This window comes from Melanostigma gelatinosum (genome assembly GCF_949748355.1).
Source record: "Melanostigma gelatinosum genome assembly, chromosome: 23".
NCBI lineage: Eukaryota > Metazoa > Chordata > Actinopteri > Perciformes > Zoarcidae > Melanostigma > Melanostigma gelatinosum.
This window is the reverse complement of record NC_136656.1, coordinates 9,397,961-9,422,658: the sequence shown is the minus strand read 5'-3', so window position 1 is coordinate 9,422,658 and position 24,698 is coordinate 9,397,961. Positions and strand designations below refer to the sequence as shown.

Genomic DNA, 24,698 nt, shown 5'->3' with positions numbered 1-24,698 from the left:
GGGGCAGGTGGTCTGTCCAAGCCTCTTTGTACAGACTTGTGCTGGTGGTGGGGGGGTGCTAATATGAGGCTTTCAACATCTAATCCGGAGCAAGTCTCTGAGAAAAAGCTTATCTTGGGACTCTCCAATTTCCCTGCTTTCCTCATCTGCAGGACCAAACTGCTCTTGGCGTTAGTTATGAACAAATATGACGTGTTTAATGGAGCTAAGTCAATCCCTTGTTTCAGTCAATTGTTCTCCCCTCTTCACCGGAATAACTTGCTTGGTTATCATCACCCTGTCTACCCCCCACTGCCCCTGCCCCATTGCTGACAAATCCACACAACTATGTGGGACACAAAGGCTCGGATTTAGCTGCCGGGCCAAAGCGAGGGTGGACCGGGTGGGGGGGCAGGGCCAGCATGGAAATTTCTGTTGTTTTTGTCACAGCACAGATTTCAGCCAAATCAAAACAACTGGCACCATCACCTTCCTCCCCCGCCACAAGCCACATGACCTGTGGCCAGTCATCACTTTTAGGCTGGAAAGGCATTGTTGGAAAAAGAGCTGACGAATGGGATCTCATTTGATAAGCAACAATATTGAGAGATCCAATTTTGAAGAACTAGGGTCACAGGCGCAAAGTGCACTTTGTGATTATGTCTACCGGTCTGCATGCTCATACAGCGAAACAGAACATTTTAAACAAATGGTGCAGCTATTGTGACAGCGTTTTAGGATTCAGACCACCTTCTTTGGTGGTGACGTTGTTGAATATTGTGTCCGACCAACAGTCCAGCCGAGCAGTTACATCCTGCATGTACGCCTTTTAGTTTGGACCAAGCTTCCAACTGCAATCAGACCCTTCTTGCCCTCTAAAATCCTACTTCTTTCAAACACCAAAACCTCCAGTTTGTTATGCAGGTTTCCTGTCAAACATTTCAAGGCCAAAGCCACAGGCCGAGTAAAATCCTCATCGTGACGAGGATTGTGAAATCGGTGGAATGACCCTTGATTTTCCAGATTGACAGTTGGTTCGGCTACAAAATCGCTTATCTCAAAGCCCGGTACGATCATCTCAACCATCTAAACTGGTTGATGATGTAGCTTACTTATGTGCCACCAGTTTGCTTGCTAAAAAAGTTAATCATGGTAATAACAGAGGTGTATTATTTGATTACATATCAGAGGACATTCAATGTTTGTTTTGAAAGGTTGTAATACGAAATCAGCTCATCAAGCGTTGGACTCTGGACCAACGCGAACCGCAACGGATAGTCGTCACAAAACATCTGACTGTTGATAATCTGAGGGAACTCAAGTCAATGCTCTGGGCCTCTGTGTTTCCTGTTAGGTAACAGGAGGCAGCTACAGCTGGGAGGAGATGAGAGCAGAGGAGAGGGTGCAATCAATGAGGTCAGTGAATCATGATTTATTATACAGCAGCAGGCCATTAGTGTCGCACATACTTTGTCACACTGTGTAGACGAGAGATTGCGTGTCTGCGTCTATCAAACAGTGCGTGGCCTGTCGACTAATGCCAAGTGGTTTGGGGGGGGGGCTTTCTGTGACACGAGGGGGAAACAGGGCGACCCAGGGGGCTGTAGGCATGAAGGTTATGTCAGATGAGGGCTTGGGTATTGGCTGACATATTCAAAATTAGGCAAACTGGCATATGAAGCATGTGTTACCTTTTTAATGAATGTACAATCTCACATTTGGTAATGGAACAAAAATGTTTTAAATAATAAATCAAGATATTAAAGGGAATGTTCAACAATTTGGGAATTGCCCGGAGGTAGATGAGAAGATCGATCTTACATCCGTTTGCCCAATATGAAGCTGAAGCCAGCCGTCGGTTAGCTTAGCTTAGCATGAGGATGGGGAAACTTCTAGCCTGGCTTGGTCAAATGGTAACAAAATCCACCGATACCACCTCTAAAGTTCCCAGATGTACACATTGCATCTGGTTTGTTTATTCTGCAGGAACAACACTGTGGTAGACGCCAGGAAGTCACTACATCCAACCAAGAAATAGTCCCTCACACCACCCAAACCCAGAAAATGTCCTTTTAACACGAGCAACGAGTTACAATTAAGTGCTGGAAGAGAGATGTTGTTATACTCCAGACAGAGCCAGTCTATGCCATAAAATAATCGGCTGCTGACTGCATCTTCAGATTGAGATTATGGCAAGAAAAAAAACTAATATGCAAATTACCAACGAGTAAAAAACAAAAACCCCTTTAAAATGAAATGTTATACTCTATCGTGAGTGAGAAGAACAGTCATTTGTGGGATCCACCCTCTGCATATAACCTTGAAATGACGTCAGTCATCGCCTGCACGTCACTCTGAAACGGAGCTGAAGCACATCCACCTGTTCCGTCATCAGATGAACAATAATAATGAAAAAAAACAAAAAAAGATAAACCAGTGTAAATACTGGCTTTGCTGTGTAACCACGGCAACTCCTCCCCCAAAATGCAACATCACCGACGCCCCCACCCGCGTGAAGCGAGCAGGAAAGGATGCGCCGTCTGCCGCTTACCTGGCTTTATTAACAATAAAGCAAAAGGTGCACGTGGGCAGCCCAGCACACTATTCTGCGACATTAGCAAGGTATTTTCGACCGGGTATTTATTTATTTATTTCCTCCTCTCATCCGGAGAAGGGCTGCTGCTGCTGCTGCTGCTGCTGCTTTTGTGACGGAGAGAGGTGAGCGCAGTTGGACAAAGCACCCCCCCGCCACCCCACCACCCCTCTCCTCCAAAGCTCCTCCTCTGTCGTCGGAGAGCAGAGAGCGGTCACACATTGCTCAATGAGAGCAAGAGGGCACCGTAGAGGATTTAATTCCAACCTGCTGCTGTGCCGTGCGGCTGTTTTCCTCGCCTCTGACAAAGGTAAGGCATGCCACCGTGCTGCAGCCGCTGCACGCGCGTCATGCGCCACACGCCAGGGGAGCTCGTGTCGGACTCTTTTGGTGGAAGATGATGCTCCAGCTGAAAGGGCGAGGGCATTATTGAAGGGCAGACAGGGGGGGAAGAGTTGTCAGTGGAACTGCCGTCTCTGACAAGCCGTTCGGGCTTAAAGGCGGCAGGCTGTGCATCGTTGAAAAGTCAAACAGGACAGGATGTGCGTGTGTGTGCGCTTTCACCTGAGCAGGCATCGTAGCGTTCACCGTTTTCACTGAACCGCCGGCCTTCATGTTTCGTGATATGTTCACAGGGAAAAAAAACAGCAGGTTTTCGATTTTTTTTTTTTCAAATGCAAGTTGTCACAATTAAAAATGAAATCGTGAAAGCAGCAGAATCATGAAGCTGAAGTTGTTCTCTGTGTGTAGCTGCATCTTGCGCTTTGAATGTGTTGAAATTGTGAATTGCTGCATGTAAATCACTGAGTACACTTGATGGGATGCAGGTAATGCAAGTGTACTCAGGCCACATGATTTCAATTGCGAGTGAATGTTCAAACTTCTTGTAAATCCTCGATGAATTTGAGGGCAGTAAGAGAATACCGTGGGGTGGTTTTAACATTCAAGATAATGCATTTTAAGCTGAGTAGGCCTATTTCAAGTCTGTATAACCTTGTAACTGGGGATTTCCTGTTCGATTTCATTTCTGAATATCTACACGTAGCTTTTTTTTGGTAGTCATCAGGAGTATTCGCCCTGATTTATAGCCGACTTCTCCACAGCAACAATGATCATTGGTTAATGTTGTCCATTACATTTGTTTAAACTCGTATAAAGAAAGGCATGAATTAATTGGCCATCACACATTTCCAGTTATTGCATTTACAATTTAACATAAAAAGAGAATATCAGCAGCAGTGCTTATTTGAGACTCTGATGATTGACTAATCAATGAATCAAATAATTGTTTCGTTGTCTGTCTCGTTTTACTTTGTACAGCATCAAACTGTTTAAACGGACAAAACGGAGTCTTCAGAATATACCTTGTTTACTGAATAATTACCTTTTTTTAATTTGATTGTATTTTAAAGTAAATGTTACACTCTTAACTCTCTTTCCTGGTTCAATTATTCATTTTCTTCATTCTGTTGACATTTTTCCAGCAGAGGCTAATATGAAGACATCATTTGGCAAACCAGACCCTGGAAAGCACCTACAATCTATTTAACTCATTTGAAACTGGTGACAACACCATGCATTGTCTCCTCATGCGCTCTCCCCTCATCCGACCCAGCCATTGAGAGTGAGGACACCACAAGCTGCACAGACATGGGTTCAGACCAACCCTGCATGGATTCCCTCGAGAGAAGGCCCACGTTGAGTGCCGCCTGTAAGCGGCAGGCCTACCGGTGTCTGCGGAAAAAGCTGAGGCCATTGCGAATCGTAGGGTTTGCCCTCAGCCTGGTGGCCTTAAGTGCAGTGTCCTTCAGTGCCTTGACCTGGAGCTCAGGGGGTTTCAGTGAGCCAGTGCTCCCCCAGGAGAGTCTCCACCAGTCGGCCCCCCACAGGACTCTACTTTTCACCCAACTGCAGAGGGACCCCAATGTGTCAGCCGACATGCCAATAGCCATGAGATCTTCAGCACATGGCAACGAAAGCCAGGGGGCGTACCCATCAGACCTTTTCACCCTCGAGGAGCGACGCAAAGGAGCAGTGGTCCTCCACATGTTTGGCATGATCTACATGTTCATTGCCTTAGCCATAGTGTGTGACGAGTTCTTCGTCCCAGCGCTGACGGTCATCACAGAGAAGCTGACCATTTCGGACGACGTAGCGGGTGCCACCTTCATGGCGGCAGGAGGCTCAGCCCCGGAGCTCTTCACCTCCATCATCGGCGTCTTCATCTCGCACAGCAACGTGGGCATCGGCACCATCGTGGGCTCGGCCGTCTTCAACATCCTCTTCGTGATTGGGATGTGTGCCATCTTCTCCAGGGAAATCCTCAACCTAACATGGTGGCCACTCTTCCGCGACGTCTCCTTCTACATCCTGGATCTGATCATGCTCATCATCTTCTTCCTGGATAACGTCATCACCATGTGGGAAAGTATCACGCTGCTCTCGGCCTACGCCGCCTACGTGATCTTCATGAAGTGCAACAGCAGTGTTGAGGGCTTCGTCAAAAGTTGCATGAACAGGAACCAAGTGGTAGAAGTAGAAGTACAGCCCAAGGTGAGTTGGCTTCTTGATCCATATTACTTTTCTCTCACTTCCCTTCACCGCCATCTCCTCTGAAAATACAGTTTTATATGAAATGTCCGACTATGAGGAAGTTAGGTGTGAAGTAATGAGTTTTGGTACTTTGGCTGATAGGTTCTTCTTCATGTACAGTCTCTCGGTGCAATGTTTTACTTTTCGATCTGTAACATGAACAGTGAATAATCCATCGACAAAAAAACAACCGAGAAATCATTGTTTTACTTCACATAACATTCGCCACCCTCAATGACACTTGAGGGCAAAAGACACCGCAGTGCAATTTGATACCAGTGTCGAGATTATCCAGACGGATTTAGATTTCTTTGTGACATGAGATGGAAATGAAATTGTGTGAAAGTTGCATTGTCAAGCTTTAATTAAGTCTGGATTTATTCTAAGTACAGAAAGGATATTTCAACGGCAGGTTTCACAATGCCGGGGGGAGAAACTCTCAAAGAAGCCAACATCGCCATTTGTATTTCAGTGTGTCAAACCAAATGCTAAAGTGAATGCCTCTCTTCATTTAAAAAGCAAGCGTGACAATAGATATTTTCTTTAGCTCCTATTCTGCCGTGACTAATTTGACTGAGGGCTTCTGTGCAAGAAAAGACTGAGAACTGAGGTGCACCAGAGAACACTCTGGTGACCTTGAGCTGCAATGGATTCTGGGTACTTTGGCCAACAGAGCCGCTTGTGTGCGTATTAAAAAACAACAACTTTTGATGGGGGGGAGGAGAAAAAGTGAGAGACAGATGAGTCGATCAAATCCCACCGTCATGTCTCGTCTCCTACGACACGTGCAGCGGCTTTAGCCTCTCCTTTCTCTTGCATTGTGGGTAACAAGCTCATGACTGCACCTTTCAGCACCCTGCTCTGAACATATACAACATACATTACATTTAAAAAAATGAATTAGATAATGTACAAAATAACAGTCTTAAGCTTTTATTTACTAAACCTAGATTGTCAGTGAACCTCTTTTATTTTGTAGTCATGGGTCTACTGGGTTAATAGAACTACAAAGGTGCAAATATGATTAGAATGTAATCTAAACACCTTTTTCTTAATAAAGCTTTGAGACTTTGGGGACCTGTGTATTTTAAGACGCATGTTATTTTGTGTGTAAATTCATACATGAATAGTGAAGAGTCAAACAGGAGAGCACCTGCACAATATGATTTGAGGGTCTGGTGTTCTGCTGTTGTCTTTCTATTTGTTTGGGTGACATTCACTACGATGGACTGAGCTGCTGTTTTATAAGTTAATCATTTAACTGTCGTGGCTGAGCTCCAAGGTGTCCTTAATCCTCCATGCAGTGCCGTTCAGGTGCAAAGTATTGCATCGTAAGGACAATAGGCCCTTGAACTAGACTCTTGATTCCTGAGATTATTTCATGCGTGATGATATTGGGACGTCCCCGTTGTGTGTTACATTGCTGCCATAGACAGACACACAGGCAGTCTGCAGCAACAGAGAAGTGGTGTTATCCTGTCACCATAAGGATGAAGAGTGTAGGTTGCTTGGTTGGTAATTGGCAGTTGGCCATCAATAATGCTATAAATACCATCTAAAATTCAATTCTGAGAGTAACATGGACAGCAGTGTGATGTTCTGCATTTAGCACTCGTCTGTCTGCAACCGCTGCCTTTCATCTCACTACAGAACTGCTCGTACTGCGTTCTCGCTCTTTTTTTTGATGGACATGAGAAGTTTCTTTTGCGAAACTTGCTTGTTCTTCTCCCCGTAACATAAAAATAGCTGGCTTTGATGCTCTTATTTTCTCCAAGAACAATGCCTTCGCTTCCAGGCAGAGCGTGAAATGGCGAGAGGCGGGGCATGCTTTTCCATCATTTGACAGATCAGAGGAGCCATTCTTTTTTTTTTTTTTAGCCCAGGGATCAGGTGTAACATTATCAATACAACGCAAAAAGAACTGTCACATCTCAGTGCGGATACTAGGTCTGTTTAAAACCATTGTTTTACATCACTTCAATGGTCGGCCTCATCAAATTGTAATCTGCAATAATCTCTCAATCCAGTTAACACAACCATGAATGCTCCATAATGCCATGCACTTAGACTGACCTTGTAATTACAGCAAAATAGGATGGGAAAAGGGAAAAGGCTTTTTGCTTTCAGTACATTAAGTGTTAGACAGATGGGAGGAACACTTCACATAGTTTGGGGGTGTGGCATGTGGATTCTTTCACGCTTTTCCCATAAATCTTAGTTGTGCCTGCAGTTTTAAAATCCTCATGAAATTGTACGCCCTTACCACTGATGATGACAACTTGACACATCGTTGCAGAACCTCAGCTCTCATTCGTCGGAGGTGGAAAATGATCTTGCACCCCTAAAAAGAAAATTGCCACTTACACCTGCATTCCCTGGTTTTTCTTTTTTTGGCCACTTGGGGGCAGCGGAAAGGAGCTCTCGACACAACATTGACACATCACTTCAACAACATTCAGAGCATTAATGTAGCAGCAAACAACGATTATCTATTGCAAGATATCGTGGAATAATGTCAACCGAGCAGAGAGCGAGGTCACCCGCGCTCTGTGTGTGCGTTTATGTCTTCAGTTGGGATGATATTTGAGGCTGTTTGTCAGTTTTAGGTGTGTTTGACTGCATATGTAGCATGCTACTGTTATTCTGACACCTCTGTCATGTCGGTACCCCCTCGGGATTAGTGCCAAAGGGTGACTACAGTGTCACACATATTGGCCCTGTGATCTGCAAGGGTTCTGAAGTCAACAATGACTCATTTTACTCTATCACTGCTTTTAATTGCTGCGTGTTATCTTGTTATCATGGTCTGTGTTGTCCGTGACTAAACGGGACAGGGGTAGACTTGGACCCGTGCACAAAGGATTGATTACTGATCACTAGTCTGTGCAGTACACTCTCTAATTATTTACCTGACAAACTGACTTGCTGCTTTTGAAAATACTGGCTTCGAAAGATCAGGGTAAGCCAGCACGTTGTGCAGTTCGGTTTTTATGAAAGGCAGAGGAGTGACGGCCCCCTTTCCACTTGTTACTATCATCGTGACACACCAACAGTCAGTTTGTCAGGGATGGTAATGATGTAATTTTAGCGCGGCCACATCTGACAACGCATCCGGAACAGCTGGTTGTCGAACAGCGAATAGCATCTCTGAATGTATGTGCGACAGCATAAAAATGAGCCAATGAAATGCAAGCAAATCGAACTGGAGCAAAAAGTCTCGTATACTTGTTTCAATTAAATCGAGCTTGACATTTCTAATTGTGGTAAGATTTCACATCCAACCAGAATATCGGATGCCTACGACCGTCGGTGTGTATCGAGGCAGATGTTGGTTCTGCTGAGATGGAAGGTGCGACCTCTGATGTATTACCGAGCTATAAATAGCGTCACAGAGGCGAGATCTTCCATCAGGGTTCGCTTCAAAGATCCCTTTACAGAGCGGGTTCTGTGCAGGGAGCACGACTGTTTGCGTTTCCTCCCTGTGGATTTGGGCATCCGGGCACCAGGGCTGATGCTGTACACCTTCTGTATATTCATACATGAAACCTGGTGTTTTATGCTGCACAGTGTGCTCTATCTTTTTTCATTTCATCCAGTCCAAACTGAGTGAATTACCTCCTCGCGCACTATAATACCAGGCTGCACTGCATGAACTCCGTCACGAGCTGTTTATTTTAGTCCCGGGTGATGCGTTCATGGGATTATCTCCCATTATGACGGATGTCTACCTAATTTTCAGCAAAATCCAGATGTGCACTGCTGAACTCCTTCCAAATAATAAACTGCATCCGTTTCAGATTGCCTCTTTGGGCTTGAATGGATATTGCTGTTATGAAAGCAGTTGTCGAGCTCATTTTTTTAGAAAGTGCTGTTGAACAGCAAAAGTATGGTTTGTACACCACCACAAACACTACCCTCACTTTTCTTTGTACAGATTGAGAGCTACCGTGGTTGAACTGAAAATGAATTTCTTTTTGCAGTGTCGTTTTCTATGGCACGTGTCCTTGTCCTGTATTTGAACTGTGCACTTCTGTGAAAGCGGTGAGAGTAGTCATGTTTGTATCCTTTTTAAAAGGAAAGTTGTAGATGTGACATTGAGTAAAACTGCATGAAAAATAGGTAGATGACGATGATGCTTGTGTGTGCACTCGACAGTGAATACATAAGCATCGTTTAACTTGTCAGAAAGTAGAGGAAAATAGATTTATTGATCATTTGATGCAACGTTTAACTGTAAAATAGCTAACCTGAGCCGTCTTGGTTTATGCGGTTATCGGTGTAGTTTTACGGTCATATATGCACATGATTCTGCAGACACCTGTGCAAGCACCCTCGGTATACACCTACTCACAGGGGGGGGGGGGGGCTCGATTTGGCGCTTGAGTTCAGCCAGCGACAACAGAGCCCCCGTCCAACGATTTAAAAATAGAAAGCCTGCGACTTTGATCCCACCAGGAACGATGAGGAGTCCAAGTTTTATCTTCCGTTCCAGCTGTGGCTCCGTCTCTAAAGAGAGCCAGTAATTCGTTTTCCTGTTTTGGAGGTTTTCCCTGTACTGTTGGGAGGTTAGACCAGTATATGGCGATAAAAGTAATGGCCTAATCAAAACACACGGTGTCGGGTTTTCGAAAAACGAAGGTAGAGGGCTATTGAGCCAGAGTCTCTTCTTTTACCGCCTCTCGTCTGTTGTTCTGGGAGCTCTCTTTGCCAGTGTTGTCCCTCACCGGCGCCCTGCTTTTGTCCAAACTCAATAAAATTGCATTCAATGGTAATAATTGTGAAAGCGAAGTTCCCATTTGCATCAGAGGTGCTGATGGCTGTGCGATTGGTTGTTGGACAATTTGGCTTTTCCCCTCCATTCTGATCAGAGTAGAGAGTGGCTCTTCACTGCCTCCTCAGTGCCGTGAAGGGTTAGAAGGTCACCCTGTCACTTATTACAGTGTCTCTGTTATTATCAGAAACACAATGTAGTCTGCTAGAAAAACAAAACAATAAAGCTTCTTATTGGTTTCCCTAAAAATATCATTGTACATGCAAAGTAGAGCCATTGTGAGTCGGTTCCCTTCAGAGATGTTTACACAACAAAAATAAATGTGTACTTGCCCCTTGATATCAATGTCTGCCAAGTTCATGTGCAAAAATACTTTGTTTTATCTTATCATGTATCAATCCTGCTCTCACTAAACCCACTTAATGAGACATGTGGAATGAAGCGGCTATTTTCATATCTGCCTGTACTACAGTGCTTTAAATGCCATGATACCGCTGGCGTTAGTTGACGAGTGTGTATTGTCGATGCAGAGATTTTCCTCAAAAAAGTGCAACATTTCCTGGTTTTATTGAGCAATTAATCAAGAAACAAATCTGCAGATTATTCAATAAGGAAAGTTAGTTTCAGCTGTCCTTTCATGTACATGGTGTTCAAGAAAAAGCAGGTTGTGAGTGAAACCTCACCCTCAAATCTTCCCCTGGTGATTGTGCATGTATGTAAAATGTAGTGGTGTCAATTTAAACCATTGCTCTTGGCTTCAAGTAATTCACGATTAGCTCATGAAAATAAGTCATAATCTCTAGTAAGCATAATGCGATCTGGTGTAAAAAGCCAACTCTATCACACCCTTGTTGCCAGTCTTCATTTGTGTTTCTTTGTTCAGTCTTTGGTAACCAATTTAAGTCAGTAGTTCCAGGTGATGAAGGTTAAGGCGTACGTGTTTCCAGATGTGATTCTTGCTTTTCCCCGGACACAGAGAAACTCTGGAAAACTTGAAATGAGAGATTGCTGTTTTTTTTCCATTTTTCATTCAAGGGAGTGCCTGAAGGTGAAACGTCGAGGCTTGCAAGAAACTAAAAGCCTTATCGATCAAGGGCTATTTTTGAAAGCAGGGTCAAATTAGCTATTGTAACAGCACTGTAAAAGCATCACGTGAAGGACACCAAGATCCCTATCTCGTGTGGTGTGTGACACACAACCCAGCAAGATGGAAGCCGTGCGTATAGGGTTGGGGGTGGCCGAGGACTGCCAGGCCTGACACACTCCTTCCTTGGGGGGATTTTTGACCCTCAGCATCCGCCTCGCTAAGCTGCAGCAGCAGAACGTTACATCAGCACATATGTAATACCCATCATTTGTGAAATCCAGGGAGAGTGCCAGTGTAAAGGTCTCACAGTTGCAGACAGACTTGACATCACACAGATAACTACAGACAATTTTAAAACCAGATATAGGAGAGTAAACTCTTAACATGGAAGTGATTGCAATCGGACTGTCTCTAATGAGCAAATGAGCAAATGCTCAGAGAATCTGCTGAAAGCCTCTTGGTTAAGAGGGCTGCCACGTGTTATGTCAATCACTGACGGACATATGATGCATGGCCCTCAACCCAACCCCACCCCGACTCAAGCCCACCAAGGTGACCTGAAAAAGCTCTGTCAGCATATTACCCCATCTGCAAATGTGACTGGCTGACCTGACTGGCGAGCGGCAAGCTTCTTCTGCACACGTTCACCTCCGCCTCCTCTTCCGAAGAAGGGTCTTCTGTGTGCGCCCTTGGCCTCAGATGGGAGGTAACTGACTGCTGATCTGCTTTTCCCACGAAAAAAAACAAAAAACGAAAAAGGAATTAATGTATCCAAGGCCTGATATCTTATTTCTTTGTGCTATAGCGATCCATTGTTGTCTAAAACAGTCAAAAAACAAACATATTATTGAGTCACGCCGCTGGGTGAAATGTTCCCTTATTACGATGAACATGGACACTGTCGTTTATTATGACTCAATCCCACATACACCGTCCTGCTGTCGCAACGTTTCACACCAAATGTGTTATATATCCGCAGCTGATAATAGTGGCCAACAAATTTACTCCTATTTACTCCTGTTTGAGTAATGTTTGCTCAGAACTACAGCAGCAAGCTGGTTTAGGTTTATTACTGAGCCTTTTATTTGTAAGTCATTTTCAAAGGAAAGTATTGAGTGACGGACAAACTGTTGGTATTCTTCTAGTTTGAGCAGCATCATCCTTTAAAATATGACTAAATCAAAACTGATCAATAAGCTGAATCTTTGGACTTAAAGTATTATTTAAAATGACTCTCGTCAGATGTCAAAAGTAAATGTGGCCGGTAAGCAGGTCGACTGGTTGGAGAATACACACTTTACAGTGAAACTCCACTGTACATTTTGTGCATGTCAAGCCCAGTGAGTGCATTTAAAGTGCACGCTTCCTGGTTCCGTTTGTATTGACAGAGAAATCAGCTGTTCAGAGATCTTGTCACACAGCGCCTACAGTATGCAATGCATCACAGTATGCAATGCATCATAGCACCCAGCTATGATGCATTGCATATCAGGTTTGGGAAGTGTCAAAACTAGCTCAGGATGCAGATCAAGCATGTTTCCTTGATCTCCGTTACGGTTGAGCTCTGACACTGGTGCCGTTGACAACAATCTCAGAATCCAGGCCAACTTAATACGGCATAGCACTGTATTTTGATTTCAGTTTACATTGGTGGGCAACTGGAGCACAGATGGCTCTACTTATCAGCTCCTAGCTTTTATTTTCTGGGAAGTGCTCTGGATGCTACAGTGTACCTGTTATCTCTACAACCAATACCTGCCCAGTGGGCTCACGGAAACTAGATGTGGACCTCTGTCAGTGATTGAGTTAGTCTGGTTGCCCCCTGTTAGGCATTTTCCAGAGAGATGAAGTTCCTTTCAGCATCAGGAGCTGACAAGACAGTAGCACCAGTGCTGATTATAGCTGAACCCAAACAAAAGACAAGAAATAACTTCATCAACAACTCTCAGGTCATGCAGATAAACAGGAGAGGCCATGCTCCAAAAAAGTAAATCTAGGGCAGACGGTGCAGCAGCAGGAGCACAGTAGACACGCTGCAGAATATAAATGCAAGAACATTGAGTTCAGTGTTTGCTACAATCTCAAAAACAAACAACCTTGCCTCAGCCTTTCATTGTTTACTGCATCTTCAGATCAAAACCAGCTCGAATCCGACTGGAACAACAATCTTCCTATTTGATCAGGTTTGCAGGAGGTCATTATTCTACCTCAGCTACAACATGACGTTGCACATGTGCAATCTAAATTGAATCTGGTGAGTATTAACTAAAGAAAAACTGACTGTACAATACATGTACATGGAGTTCCGCTATGGGAAATTATGTCTCCCCAAAGCCTGAGTCTGATTGGCTCATGTGAGGGGGGGGGGGGGGGGGTGTAAGAGGAAGCAATTTTGCCTTAGTCCTGGTGAGCATTGCCTTGTGGGAAATCAGCGTCGTGGCAGCTCCTGTAATTAGTTCTGCTTGTTGGAAAAATGAAGGGGTTACTAATTAGCAAGTGGATGGCTTCTTGACTTGTTGTGCATCTTTTCCCTCCTTTCCTTGAAGATCATCATTATCGTCTCCAGGCAAACTAGTGAGAGAGAGAGAGAGAGAGAGAGAGAGAGAGATTCAGCTCAGTCGTGCTGCTCAACAGTGAAGCTCACACACAATGAATCTAGATGGACAAATCTCCTTGCTCTTACAGACAGGTTGCCTACTGTAAGCCCGGAGCTGTGCAAGATTTCACTTTGCAAATTTGCTCAACAAGCAGTGTGGTTGTCAAACATCTTTACATGCATCGTGGCACAAGTGTTGTTTTCTCCTGGTTTCAAAGGCTGCATTACAGTAAAGTGATGTCATTTGCCGAGTTTACCAGACTGCTCTAGCTGTTCTATGATTTATCTTTGGCCAGTTAGTCATTATATCCACATTACTGATGATTAATTATCAAAAATCTCATTTGTGAACCCTATTTTTTTGCAATATACTGTAGATATCAAGGTATAACGTAATTTGATTTTAGTGAAAGTAGCTTTCTATTTAGCATACAGATTTGAGAGCGTTAATTAAAAAAAAGCAAATAAGCATATTTCCCAAATTGTCAAGGCATTCCTTCTGACGTTTGTGTTGATTTCCACAGTGTCGTGGTTTGGAAGCTGTATGCATTCAGCCAGTCTTTGTAGCTAAAGTGCTACATTTAAGTTCAGAGTTGGTCTTGTATGAACTGAAATGAGACGGTGTATGAACAGTTAGTGTTAGTAGATACGTTTCTTGATTCCACATCACAGTCAGTGATTTTCCAACCTTCTCACTGTAATCATGAGGTGATTCACTCATTGCAGTACTTATGAGTGTCCGAAATACATTTCTATGATGCTACTTGAGGCTTGAAGGGTCCAATGTATTGCTTTAGAAACGACAGTAAATGGTGTATTGTAATGACGGTAGAACCAAGTGGAACATTTAGAAGCAGCACCTCCAATGATGGTCCCATGCCTTCATATCATCCACCTTTTAGATTTAGAAATTTGATTCCATAAAAAAATGTCAGACAACCAAGTAGCGCTAAAATAACAAGAATAAGTGGAAGACGTGATGTGGAAAGTTCCTCATAATATTTATAAACTGCAATGCTGATTGCTGTTATCAGCATTCATTTCATACGTCGGGTATATTCAGGATTTTAAAGATCAAGCGCAGAGCTGTGACGAAATCAAACTCCACCATTTGAAATCTAGAAAGTGTGGGGAAAAAAAGCTATTCTTCTCCTGTGTGTAATTTGGCTTGGAAAACGGAAGCATAAAGGAAATGCAAATCAAATTCATCCAGAAATAGATCCCCTTTTGTGCACCCAGATTGCGTATGAGAAGACCTATCAGCCGCCACTGATGTTTGAAAGTCGGCAGTTACAGCTCTTTGCTTTCAGCATTTCACAGATTCCTACGAAAGGATGATCCTAAAGTGACATTACGTGAGAGCTGGAAGGCAGAGCTGCCGGTATTAGAGGACACACAAACTCCAGAGAACATACTAATCTCCCGATGTGGTTATTAGTCATGATATTTAACGCTGGCTTAATGAGCGACCCACGGCGTAATCTCTATCTGGCACATTCACCTGTTCTCTCTGAACCATCCTGACGTTGCCTTTGAGTGATAGGGAGTTAAATAGAGTTAAATAGAATAATTACACCTCGAGAGTAAGATATGAAATGGGGGGGGGGGGGAATAGGTTACAGTTGAATAACTCTGTGGGAAATCTCAGGATTAGCTCAGCTTCTGCTCCATTTTTTTTTGGCAAATGTTTAATTTCAGCTCCCTCATTTCTGTAATTCTTCTGCAGCTATGCAGAGGAAAACCTAATGTATGGTAAATGATGGGCCGTTAAACAGACACGGTGGGACACGGTGGGTATACTGACACTCACAATGACTGCAGTGGTGAATAAAAATAACTAGCCCAGGATGATCACGTAAAGGGGGATTTTAGAGTTTACTGAGTTCAGAATTTTGTGAAAATCAACGAAAGAAAAACGATAAAGTACATTGTGTGGTTAAGCTTTCGCCTCATGAACCACTCCTTCATCGTTATCAAAAGATTTGAGATTCAATGCAGTGCAGCATCATTTGGCTTGCGAATGAATCACTGGCTTGACGAGCACGAAGGACCCGTCTTGAGATGTGCACGTTTGCCCTGAAACAGTCTTTTGATCAAACTTGACCGTTCTTTTTGCATTTCATTTGGCATTGTGCACTTTGTCAGCCCACAAAAGTGCCTTCACATTTCATTTCAACATTTTGTTTTTTTTGTCTGAACACTGTGTAGGCTGTGAAACAAAGCCTTGATATGCTAAGATCTGAACAAAAGCTTTGTGTTTGTTCCTTGAAACGGAGGCCTGAAGCGACACACTCGCACAAACACGGTTTCTTTGGAGATGAAGTGAGTGCAGCTCAGTCAGGCACTCTGTGAAAAGCTTTTTGTTTCAAAAATAGATGTTACAGTATCCTGCAAAATGCCAAATAGCCCCGCTGAGAATGATGGCAGAGAATTGAGTGATTGTGAAAAGACTGGAGTCACTTTGGCATGATCTGACACATGCCCACTCTCAGAAGCATCACATTCAGACTGCACTGGACCTGCAGGAAAAAGTTTTAGAGTTTTTAGACCATTCAGATCAAAGCTCCATAGACATCATAGGAGCAATCTTCTCAGCTTGCTGGTGGCAAGAATGTGAAGTGTATCTCCCTTTTACAGTGAGTACCAATATACAGCGTGAATTTCTGATAAGAGTTGACGTCCCTCACTCGCATGAGTGAAAATGAAATTACGTTTTTGACGGAATTTCAAGGAAATTCGAATGGACAATGTAATCTTGCTCAGCTTGCGACTGCCACAGTAGGCAGGCACAGCAGTGGGGAGGAATCTGTCCCTCAAGTCGTGTCTACTTGCATCACAGTCGGTCATCACCCTCAGTGTAACTGTGCTCTAATGTCTCTCACTGTCGTCTTTTCATCTCGTCTGTGTGGTTGTGTGCGGCATGCTTCACACCTTTGTCCTGTTTTCTCTTTCTCTCCCCCTTTTACTTCTACTTCTCTCTGTGTTGGATGAGAAGGCAATTCCTGCGACCCCAGAAGATGACGGGAAGTTGTCGGTAGGTCCTGTCTGATTGACACTCTTTCCAGTCTGCTTCTGTGTTTGTCCCCGTTGTGTTTGTCCCCGTAACTTGTGTTTCTCCCACCGTACTGTGACGACGTGTACACTGTTGTCTCTAACCGTCAGCCTCCCTGTGTGCAGAGAGTAGCTCCCATCTGTTTTCCGAAGCCTTTTCTCCACAGTTAGAGATAAGATAAGATAATCCTTTATTAGTCCCTCAGTGGGGAAATTACAGGATTACAGCAGCATTGCTCACAAGTAATAAAATAAAAGATACAAATCAAGTAATATAATAAACTAAACAGTAAACAGGAATAAAATAAGACAGTAAAGAAGAGTATCAAATATACCATTATATACAGGCGGATCAGGTAAATACTTAAACGTATTGGATATTGCACGGACTAGATAAGATATTGCACCAGGTGAATGAATTAAAGTGTTCAGAGTGTTCAAAGTGTTCGTGTTCAAGTGTCCGTGGTCTACCGAGAGCAGTTTGTTGTGCAGCCTGACAGCAGCGGGGAGAAAGGACTTGCGGTACCTCTCCCTCAGACACCGGGGGTGAATCAGCCGGTGACTGAAGGAGCTGTGCAGAGCTGCCAGAGTGTCCTGCATGTCCTGCAAGGAGCGTGTGCTTAGAAGACATCCGACTCTTTTAATGCTTTTATTCTTTCGAACAAGCACGCCGGAGTGTTCGGTTTTCATCCGGATTGTAAATGAAGCAGGTGAAACAGAGCAGCAGAAGGAGAGTCTTCAGGGTAGCACCGAGACGCCACATCTTACACAAGCCCTGCCAGTCTACGTGCCCCCCCCCCCCCCCCCGCCTCCCGCTCGCACCCATATGGGCCTGTGAATTAGCACCTGACACCTCCTGTGCCCACGCGTCACCTCCGTGGGCAGCCAAAGGAGGACGCATTCCAAACAGCTGCCGCCTGCAACGGTGCGAGGGTGGTTTTGGGAGAAGGAGCTCGTGTGCCACTTCAATTGTGAACGCCCGTCTCAACCCATGGGGCTTATATTTTTCAGATGCAGAGGCACTTTATGAGAGTTTCACTGGGTTGCAGGTTCCACTGAGGGGTTTTATGCAAAAGCGGATTAGGGAATCATATTCCAAACAGCTTGGATTAGAAATGGCGCTGGTAAAGTGCTTACAATTGATAGACTGGTGTTAAAATCGGCATATGTGCTTTATGACAGCAATAAGAGTTGGAACAAGGTGTACTGTATCTCTTTTGCTCGTAGGAAATGTGTCGTAGTTAAAAAAATATATTCAAAATATATTTGTTTGACATCTTGTTTCTCCTCTCACAGGCCAGGCCTCGACTTCAGAGGGGAGGTAGTTCCGCCTCCCTGCACAACAGCTTGATGAGGAACAGCATTTTCCAGCTGATGATTCACACATTGGATCCTTTAAGTGAAGGTAAGAGGGTCTGCACGTAGAAAACACAACTCTTAAGTCTTTGACTCAGTCAAAGAAGAAAAAGCATCCGTGCTGTATATCCTGTGTGTTTGAGACTAATTGTCCATTTTCAGGTTGATGTTGCCTTGAATTTGTCATCATTCTTGTCTTTTTCACTTAAAATGACCTAAATCCTGCTTTCAGGTGTTTCAGAAATGTATGGAAGCCATGACAGATGTTCATATCCTGAACTTGAGCTCAAATTCTTGGCTATGAAAAACAGCTCAGAGAGCAATATGGTGTTTTTAATTCATTCCTCAGTCCAAATAAAAAAGTACTGGCTTTTCATGCATACACAAGTCTCCGTCATTAACATTTAGAATGTACTCCCAGCCCCGATGTGCCTGGAGTGAATTGATCCCTTTTTAAAAATAGTCCGTACGAGACGAGGCAAAGTTCTGTGTCAAAGCTCAGCTAATGTGGATGATCATTTCCCTCTAATCCAAGATCAAGGCCAAAGCAAATGTAAAACGGCGGTGTCAGTGCTCGACGCAGGGGATGAATATGTTAATACACCGGGGGAGGAGGTGCAGTTTGAGGAATGTCATTCGAGGTTTTTTTGGCTTTCATGGAAGGTCTTTAAATTGGACGCAGCATCTTATGATGTGATGAATCCGAACCCTAAAAAACAATGATTATGTTGACTGCTAATTCCTGTGTTTTTTTATTCCCCCTTGTATCTACAGTGTAGGTTGTTTGATTAAAAGCATCAGTGCCAGTGTTGCCGTAGACAAAGATACCACATAGGACAAGGCCAAAGAGCCATTTCTAATCCTGAACAATGATTCGGCAACATATTTTCCCAATGGATGGACGTGACCACATTAGCAGATGTCTGCTCTGTACTGAGGAGGCATTTCAGCTTTCTCCGAAAATGACTTTACATCCCTTGAAAGCCAAACATAGAATGAGTCAGCTCAGGAAAGATTAATAAGCTCTGCCCAGACGGCCTTAAGTGCCCATTAACATGCATCAAGTCGTTGTCGTACACTAAATCCAAGGTGTACGGTTTCCGAGTGTATCCATCTTCCCATCGCAATGATTAGACTGTAAATCACAGGAAGTCTGTATGGCCAGGCGTATATGTCCAAGCCAAAGTTCTACACACTCCACCCTGCTGCTCCTGAGATGCATTTATCATTTTGGTCCTTTTAAGGAGCAACTAACATGCACTGATGATGAAATATTTACTGCTTGTTGGACTGCATGAAGATTAATGGACTGGCAAACATATGTTAAAGACACTTGTTTGTGTTTGGGTCTCAATCATTACCAAGCATCTAAAAGGCAATGTCGGAATGAGTGACGATGTTAATACTCTGTGTTTATGAATATGTTTTTTTTCTCAATAGTGGATTGAAATGGTCAAACAGTGAAGTTCTGCTTCAAATATGAATGCAGCAGAAATGCGAGGGATGTTCGTCCAGATTTGACTGATGAGTCTTTTGGCAAATTACTGACTGGAAATGAATGCACTGAAGCAACAACTACAGTGTGACACGACACGAGGATTTAATTCATTGCCAGAGAGAACAAAAGCAACACTTTGGGTTGATTGTTTTGTAATTTCCATGTCCCACGTTGGACGTTTTCACACATCCAGCAACATTTAACGATGACATTGGCCTTGAGTACATTGTAGAATGCCCTCATCACATGCCTTCTTCGTTTAGTGCATGAAATGATTCATTTGATCCATTACCGTCCATGTTCATTGCACATTTACTGATCTCAGTAATGCAAAGGAGCGTCTTGTTGGTGATCTAGCGGCGCGGAGAGAGACGAGCAGGTGCATCCATCAAAGGCGGAGGTTGTGCTGCTTGTCCTTGCGTGCTCTTCGGCTTTAAGTGTAGCTCAGCGGAAGCCGGAGGGAGCCGCCGGGACTCGATCCATACATTTTTTATCGACATTTCTGAAAATAAAGTTGCCTGCTCTTCCGAGGCAAAGGAAAAATCTGAGGTTGTTTTGCTCGTGCTGGGAACTGGTTATGTTTCACTTGTTGGACTTTCAGAGTGGGGGGTAGTTTGTGTCCCTGGAGTTGTTCCTGGCTTAAACACTCGGACTCTTTGCTACTTTAACCGTCGTCAAAATCAATTAAAATGCCAGCTGTGATGTCACTGGGTGAAAAGCAAAATCAGTGACGCATTTAAGGAGGTTTCATTTCTGTAAACACTGGCAGATTTTGGTTCAGGTAACATCATACTAAATGCTTATTGCAGGAAAAACCTTGGTTGCTGTTTGTGGGTGTCTTGTCAGTATGTGTGCGGGTATGCATGTGTGTGTCCCTTAAAGAAATGGACATTTTGAGAAATATGCTTGTGCACTTTCTTCCAGAGAGTTGGATAAGTGGATTTACACCACTGTCATACCTGTCATACCTACTGGGAAGAAGGGGGGAAAGGCAAAATATAGCCGAATGGACCTTTGACTCTCATCTTGGAAGAATATCAGTGATCTAATGTACGCTCACTGAATATATCACCTGGATTTATCTTTTCTCTGTTTGTCTTCCTATCTCTCTTTCTACTGTCCCCTCAGAATTTGCTGACTCTGGTGAGTTACTACTCTAATTTATGTATCTCCCACCCCTCCCCCAAAACAATGTTTGTTCTCATTCCAACAGCCTGGAGGCAGCTCTGTTGCCCAACGTGTCCCCTATGTATACATCTCCCCAGTGCCGCTGTGCTGTATATGTCAATCCTGTACTGTCCATCCTTGCAGACTCTCTCTCCTTCAAATGTCTCATTCTCTTCTGTGGATGTATTCTCCTTGGAAACCCTTTGTGACCATTTCTGCATTGTTTTCCCCATTGTCCCCAATCCTCTCTCTCCTCTTATGAACTCCCTTTTAGTCCTGGTTTTGTATTATTGCTCTCCGTGAGACGGGGAAACGACCTTTGTTTTTCCTGTTGTGTTGTCTTTAAACTCCTGGTTTGTGAAGGTCCGTTACCTTGCAGGCATTTAGCCAAACATGGCAGTGGTGTAGCAAGAAGATGGAGATTTCATGTGGTAGGGGTCTCAACTTGACAACGTTGTGCTTGGCTCGTGAATTTGGTTTCTGGGCAGACGGAGACAAGTTGTGAGCTGTTTTCTCAGTCCTCACATGCCCTTCATCAGGATTCAGAGTCAATAAGAGCTGGACAGAGCAATTAATTGCAGTGGACTTAAATTTGTTTCCCTCTTTTGCAATTAGCTGTTCCCACCAAACTGTTATCGATTTAAGTATTCACATGCATGTCCTTCAGTTCAATAATAGACCTTTAATCCGGCCTGTTATTCATTGGAGAGAACATAGTAATAGTCTGGTACACTTAGTTCCCGGCACAAGTGCCCACATCTCTGTTTTTTTTCCATCAGTGTGGAGCTACAAACAATATCACTTAAGAGTAGCATCAAATATTGAACTACAAAGAGAGATTGGGAGGGAGACGGGCAGAGTGGCTGTCTGAGCTCTCAGTAGATGGCTGGAACAAGCCTCTCAAAACAGCACTCAGAATTCAGACTGCGTCTGAATTCTGCATGCCTTTGGCTCAGGGCCCTCAATAAGATGTATCACCCTGAGATATGAACTCTATGGTGAGTCTATGCATAACCATAGCTGAGGTTGACCTCGGTACGGAAGAAGATGGGCGCTTGCATACGACCACAAACCATACAGTACCAATAATATACCAGAAATAAGATATAGAACGAATAATTGGCCTTGTCGACTATTTCAAGTACCTGACAATCTCCCACGAGTTCCATAATCTGTGACCATGTAGTGCAGTACAGGGGTAGAAATATAGCAGCACAGACTAGCTATCAGATGCTTTCCTGCAGATCATTGTCTAACTGACATCGACTGGATAGATCGCTCACAAAACCAATGTGGCCTCGGACATTTTTGTTGAAGTGAGGCCGTTTTTATTGAGCAGACGTCGAGGGCCTCCACAGAGCATAGAAAAGGACACGTCGTTTGGGTAAACTGTGATACACCCATGTCGGCAGACACTACGCTCATTGGGTAAACTGTGATACACCCATGTCGGCAGACACTACGCTCATTGGGTAAACTGGTGCGACACAAGAGGGCTGGTGTTGGATGGAGGCAAGCAAGGAAACCAGTCGCACCAGCAGCAAACAAGGTTTGTGTATACATCATTTTGTGAGGGTGTAACTTACACCCAAAAATGAATTTGTGAACAAAGAAACAAAGGTTTTTTTGGATGATTTTTCTGTTCTGTGACTTTACTTATTTTTTTTAACAGCCGTTAATTATGAGAGGTTCATTTATTCGTCGAGCCAACATTTCCAGTTTCGCCCCATACTGCTGCTCCCACTGCCTGCAGCGTTGTCTGTGTGGTGACCCCAGGGCCCCATTGATCACATGGTTCAATAAAGCTGTCGCTGACCCGACACCCCTTGTGCAATGGAAATATATTTACGATTCGTGCCGTATAATATTGACATCCTGCTGTAAGGTTTTTAATTATTTGTTTGAACGTAACTGCCTCTTTAGCACCAGATTACATTGAACACCAACTTCAACATCACAAAGGCACATGTTTGAAACGGTATTTTCACGTGTGTCGAAAAATGCAATAAATAATAGACTGTTGCAATATAATGAGGCATTAATGTGATATTTTGTCGTATATTATTAAAGCACACCTCTTTATTTTAAGTTTAGCATTCATATTTGAATTCAGAAAAAACAGGTGATGTACAGTCATAGTTGTACTTCCAGTATGTTATGTAACGGAGACCAGTCAACCCATCATCCCTCTGACTTGCACACATGTCACACACACCCCCCCCCCCCCCCCCCCCCACCCGCACCCTGTGAGCTCACCATGCGCGGGGGCGGGTGAAAGAATCAATGTTAAAAGCCTTTTTGCTTCGGCACAGACTGTGAATTTCCCTGACACCCCAACCCCCCCAGCAGACGGAGCGGGATGCACTCGCACTCTCTTGCGCACAGCTCACTAGAGGTTTAGCGGTCACACCGCAAGGACAAGAGGGCCCCTGGTAAACAACAACAAGCCTCCCTCAGACCAGTGTGCGGGCAGTGATTGTCGTCGAGGGTTAATTGCCCCCGGAGCAACCTCGGTTAGAGGCCAGCCCAACAGTGATGCTGCACTTCCAACCCAAATCGCCTAATCATATGGGATTGAGGCACTTGTCTGTGAGTGCAGCAGATGGGCAAGACACTCTGCAATAGGATGTGTTTTCATCTCATTAGATTGTGTTTTCAGGGCTGCCAAGTCTCACATTTGGCATGCGGTTCTCATCATAATCCTCTCACATGTGAGTGGAGTGGTCGGTGCCCACTGTTGGATATTAGTGTGTATGCATGTGGGTTTGTGGGCACGAGCGTATACTCTACTTACTCTACTACACACCTACATGTCGACAATCTGTGCTTGTGAAGAGAGTAAATGGGTCAGTTTACCCACGGTACAAAAGCATATTTTATTTACATAACCTTTGATAGAAGCAGGAAGTCTCTTCATAAATCGTTCACAAGAGCAGTCTGGCTAAAGTGGCACTGCAATACAGTTAACATGGTGGTAAAATGATTTACTCGTCATATATAGCTCAATAACATGAGGCGTATAAGGGACATAGCGTGGCTATTTAAAATAGGTCTAATAGAGGCTTTAAATAAGAGACAGTACGTATGCTGGAAGTAACTAAGAATGGCTTTAAAAATGAAAAGTTACATTTTAATCTTCCTCCATATTTTCATCGAGGTCCATCCAGTTGGCAACCATGAATTACAGTGATGAGTTCATGCTGTTAGCATGCAGAAACGGGCAGAGCAGCTCCAAAACCAAGCGCAGTGCGGGAGGTAGAGCCTTATGGTCCGGTGTCTTCTTTTTTCCGCCGCTTCACGTTCAGCTTTTTGCTGCATGTTTCAATTCCCGGCTAATCCATCATGCAGATGTGCTGACCGCCTATTTACAGTAGCACCGAAGAACTGCTACAGTAAGGGAATCAAATAAATTGTTTGGGTTTCTTTGTGGGGGGGGGGGGGGGGGAATGCAGAATCATCAAGCCTTTGAATGAGCTTGCGTGCAGAGGAGAGGAGGACTCATCTTTTTTTTGTTGCATGTTGACCCAGTTCTCTTCTGACTGTCCTGTTCTGTTTTTATTATTATTTTATATACACATCATTGTATGAACCTGTTGTGTTTTCTAGTACATTGACAGCCCCTCCCCCCCCCCCCCCTCCCTTTCTTTCGCAAATCTTCTCTAATAGCTGTCCAACCTGTGCCATTGGCAGGCTATTTATCAGCCTGACTTACTGTAAAGCTGTGATGTATTTGATTTGTAATTCAACCCTTGCCGCTTTGCTTTGCCCTTCTGCAGTGATGACTCTGAGAGACTTTGTCTTTCTGTCTGTCACGCCTTGTGCCCGTGTGAGTGTTTGTAAAGAACGTGATGTAGAACCAGCGGACCTGTCTTGTTCTGTCATGTTCACTCTTTTCCTTTTCTCTGTGTGTTCGTTGCCTTACCCTTGTCTTTTGCTGTGATGTTGTAGAGCTTGGGACTTATGGGAAACTAAAATATTATCACTCAATGACTGAGGAAGGTAAGCCTG

At 43.9% G+C, this 24,698-nt stretch overlaps 1 protein-coding gene across 1 annotated transcript in view; it reads left to right on the top strand.

Moving 5' to 3' along the window:
* Positions 1-4,222: 4,222 nt before the first annotated feature.
* Positions 4,223-24,698, top strand: part of slc24a2 (solute carrier family 24 member 2) — a gene marked incomplete at both ends in the record, with an annotated part of 30,901 nt that continues 10,425 nt past the window's right edge. The window contains 5 exons of the mRNA XM_079295542.1: positions 4,223-5,125; positions 16,605-16,652; positions 17,966-18,074; positions 20,652-20,666; positions 24,639-24,689. Coding sequence (XP_079151668.1) covers positions 4,223-5,125; positions 16,605-16,652; positions 17,966-18,074; positions 20,652-20,666; positions 24,639-24,689 — 1,126 coding nt within the window. The remainder of the gene's footprint in view (positions 5,126-16,604; positions 16,653-17,965; positions 18,075-20,651; positions 20,667-24,638; positions 24,690-24,698) is intronic.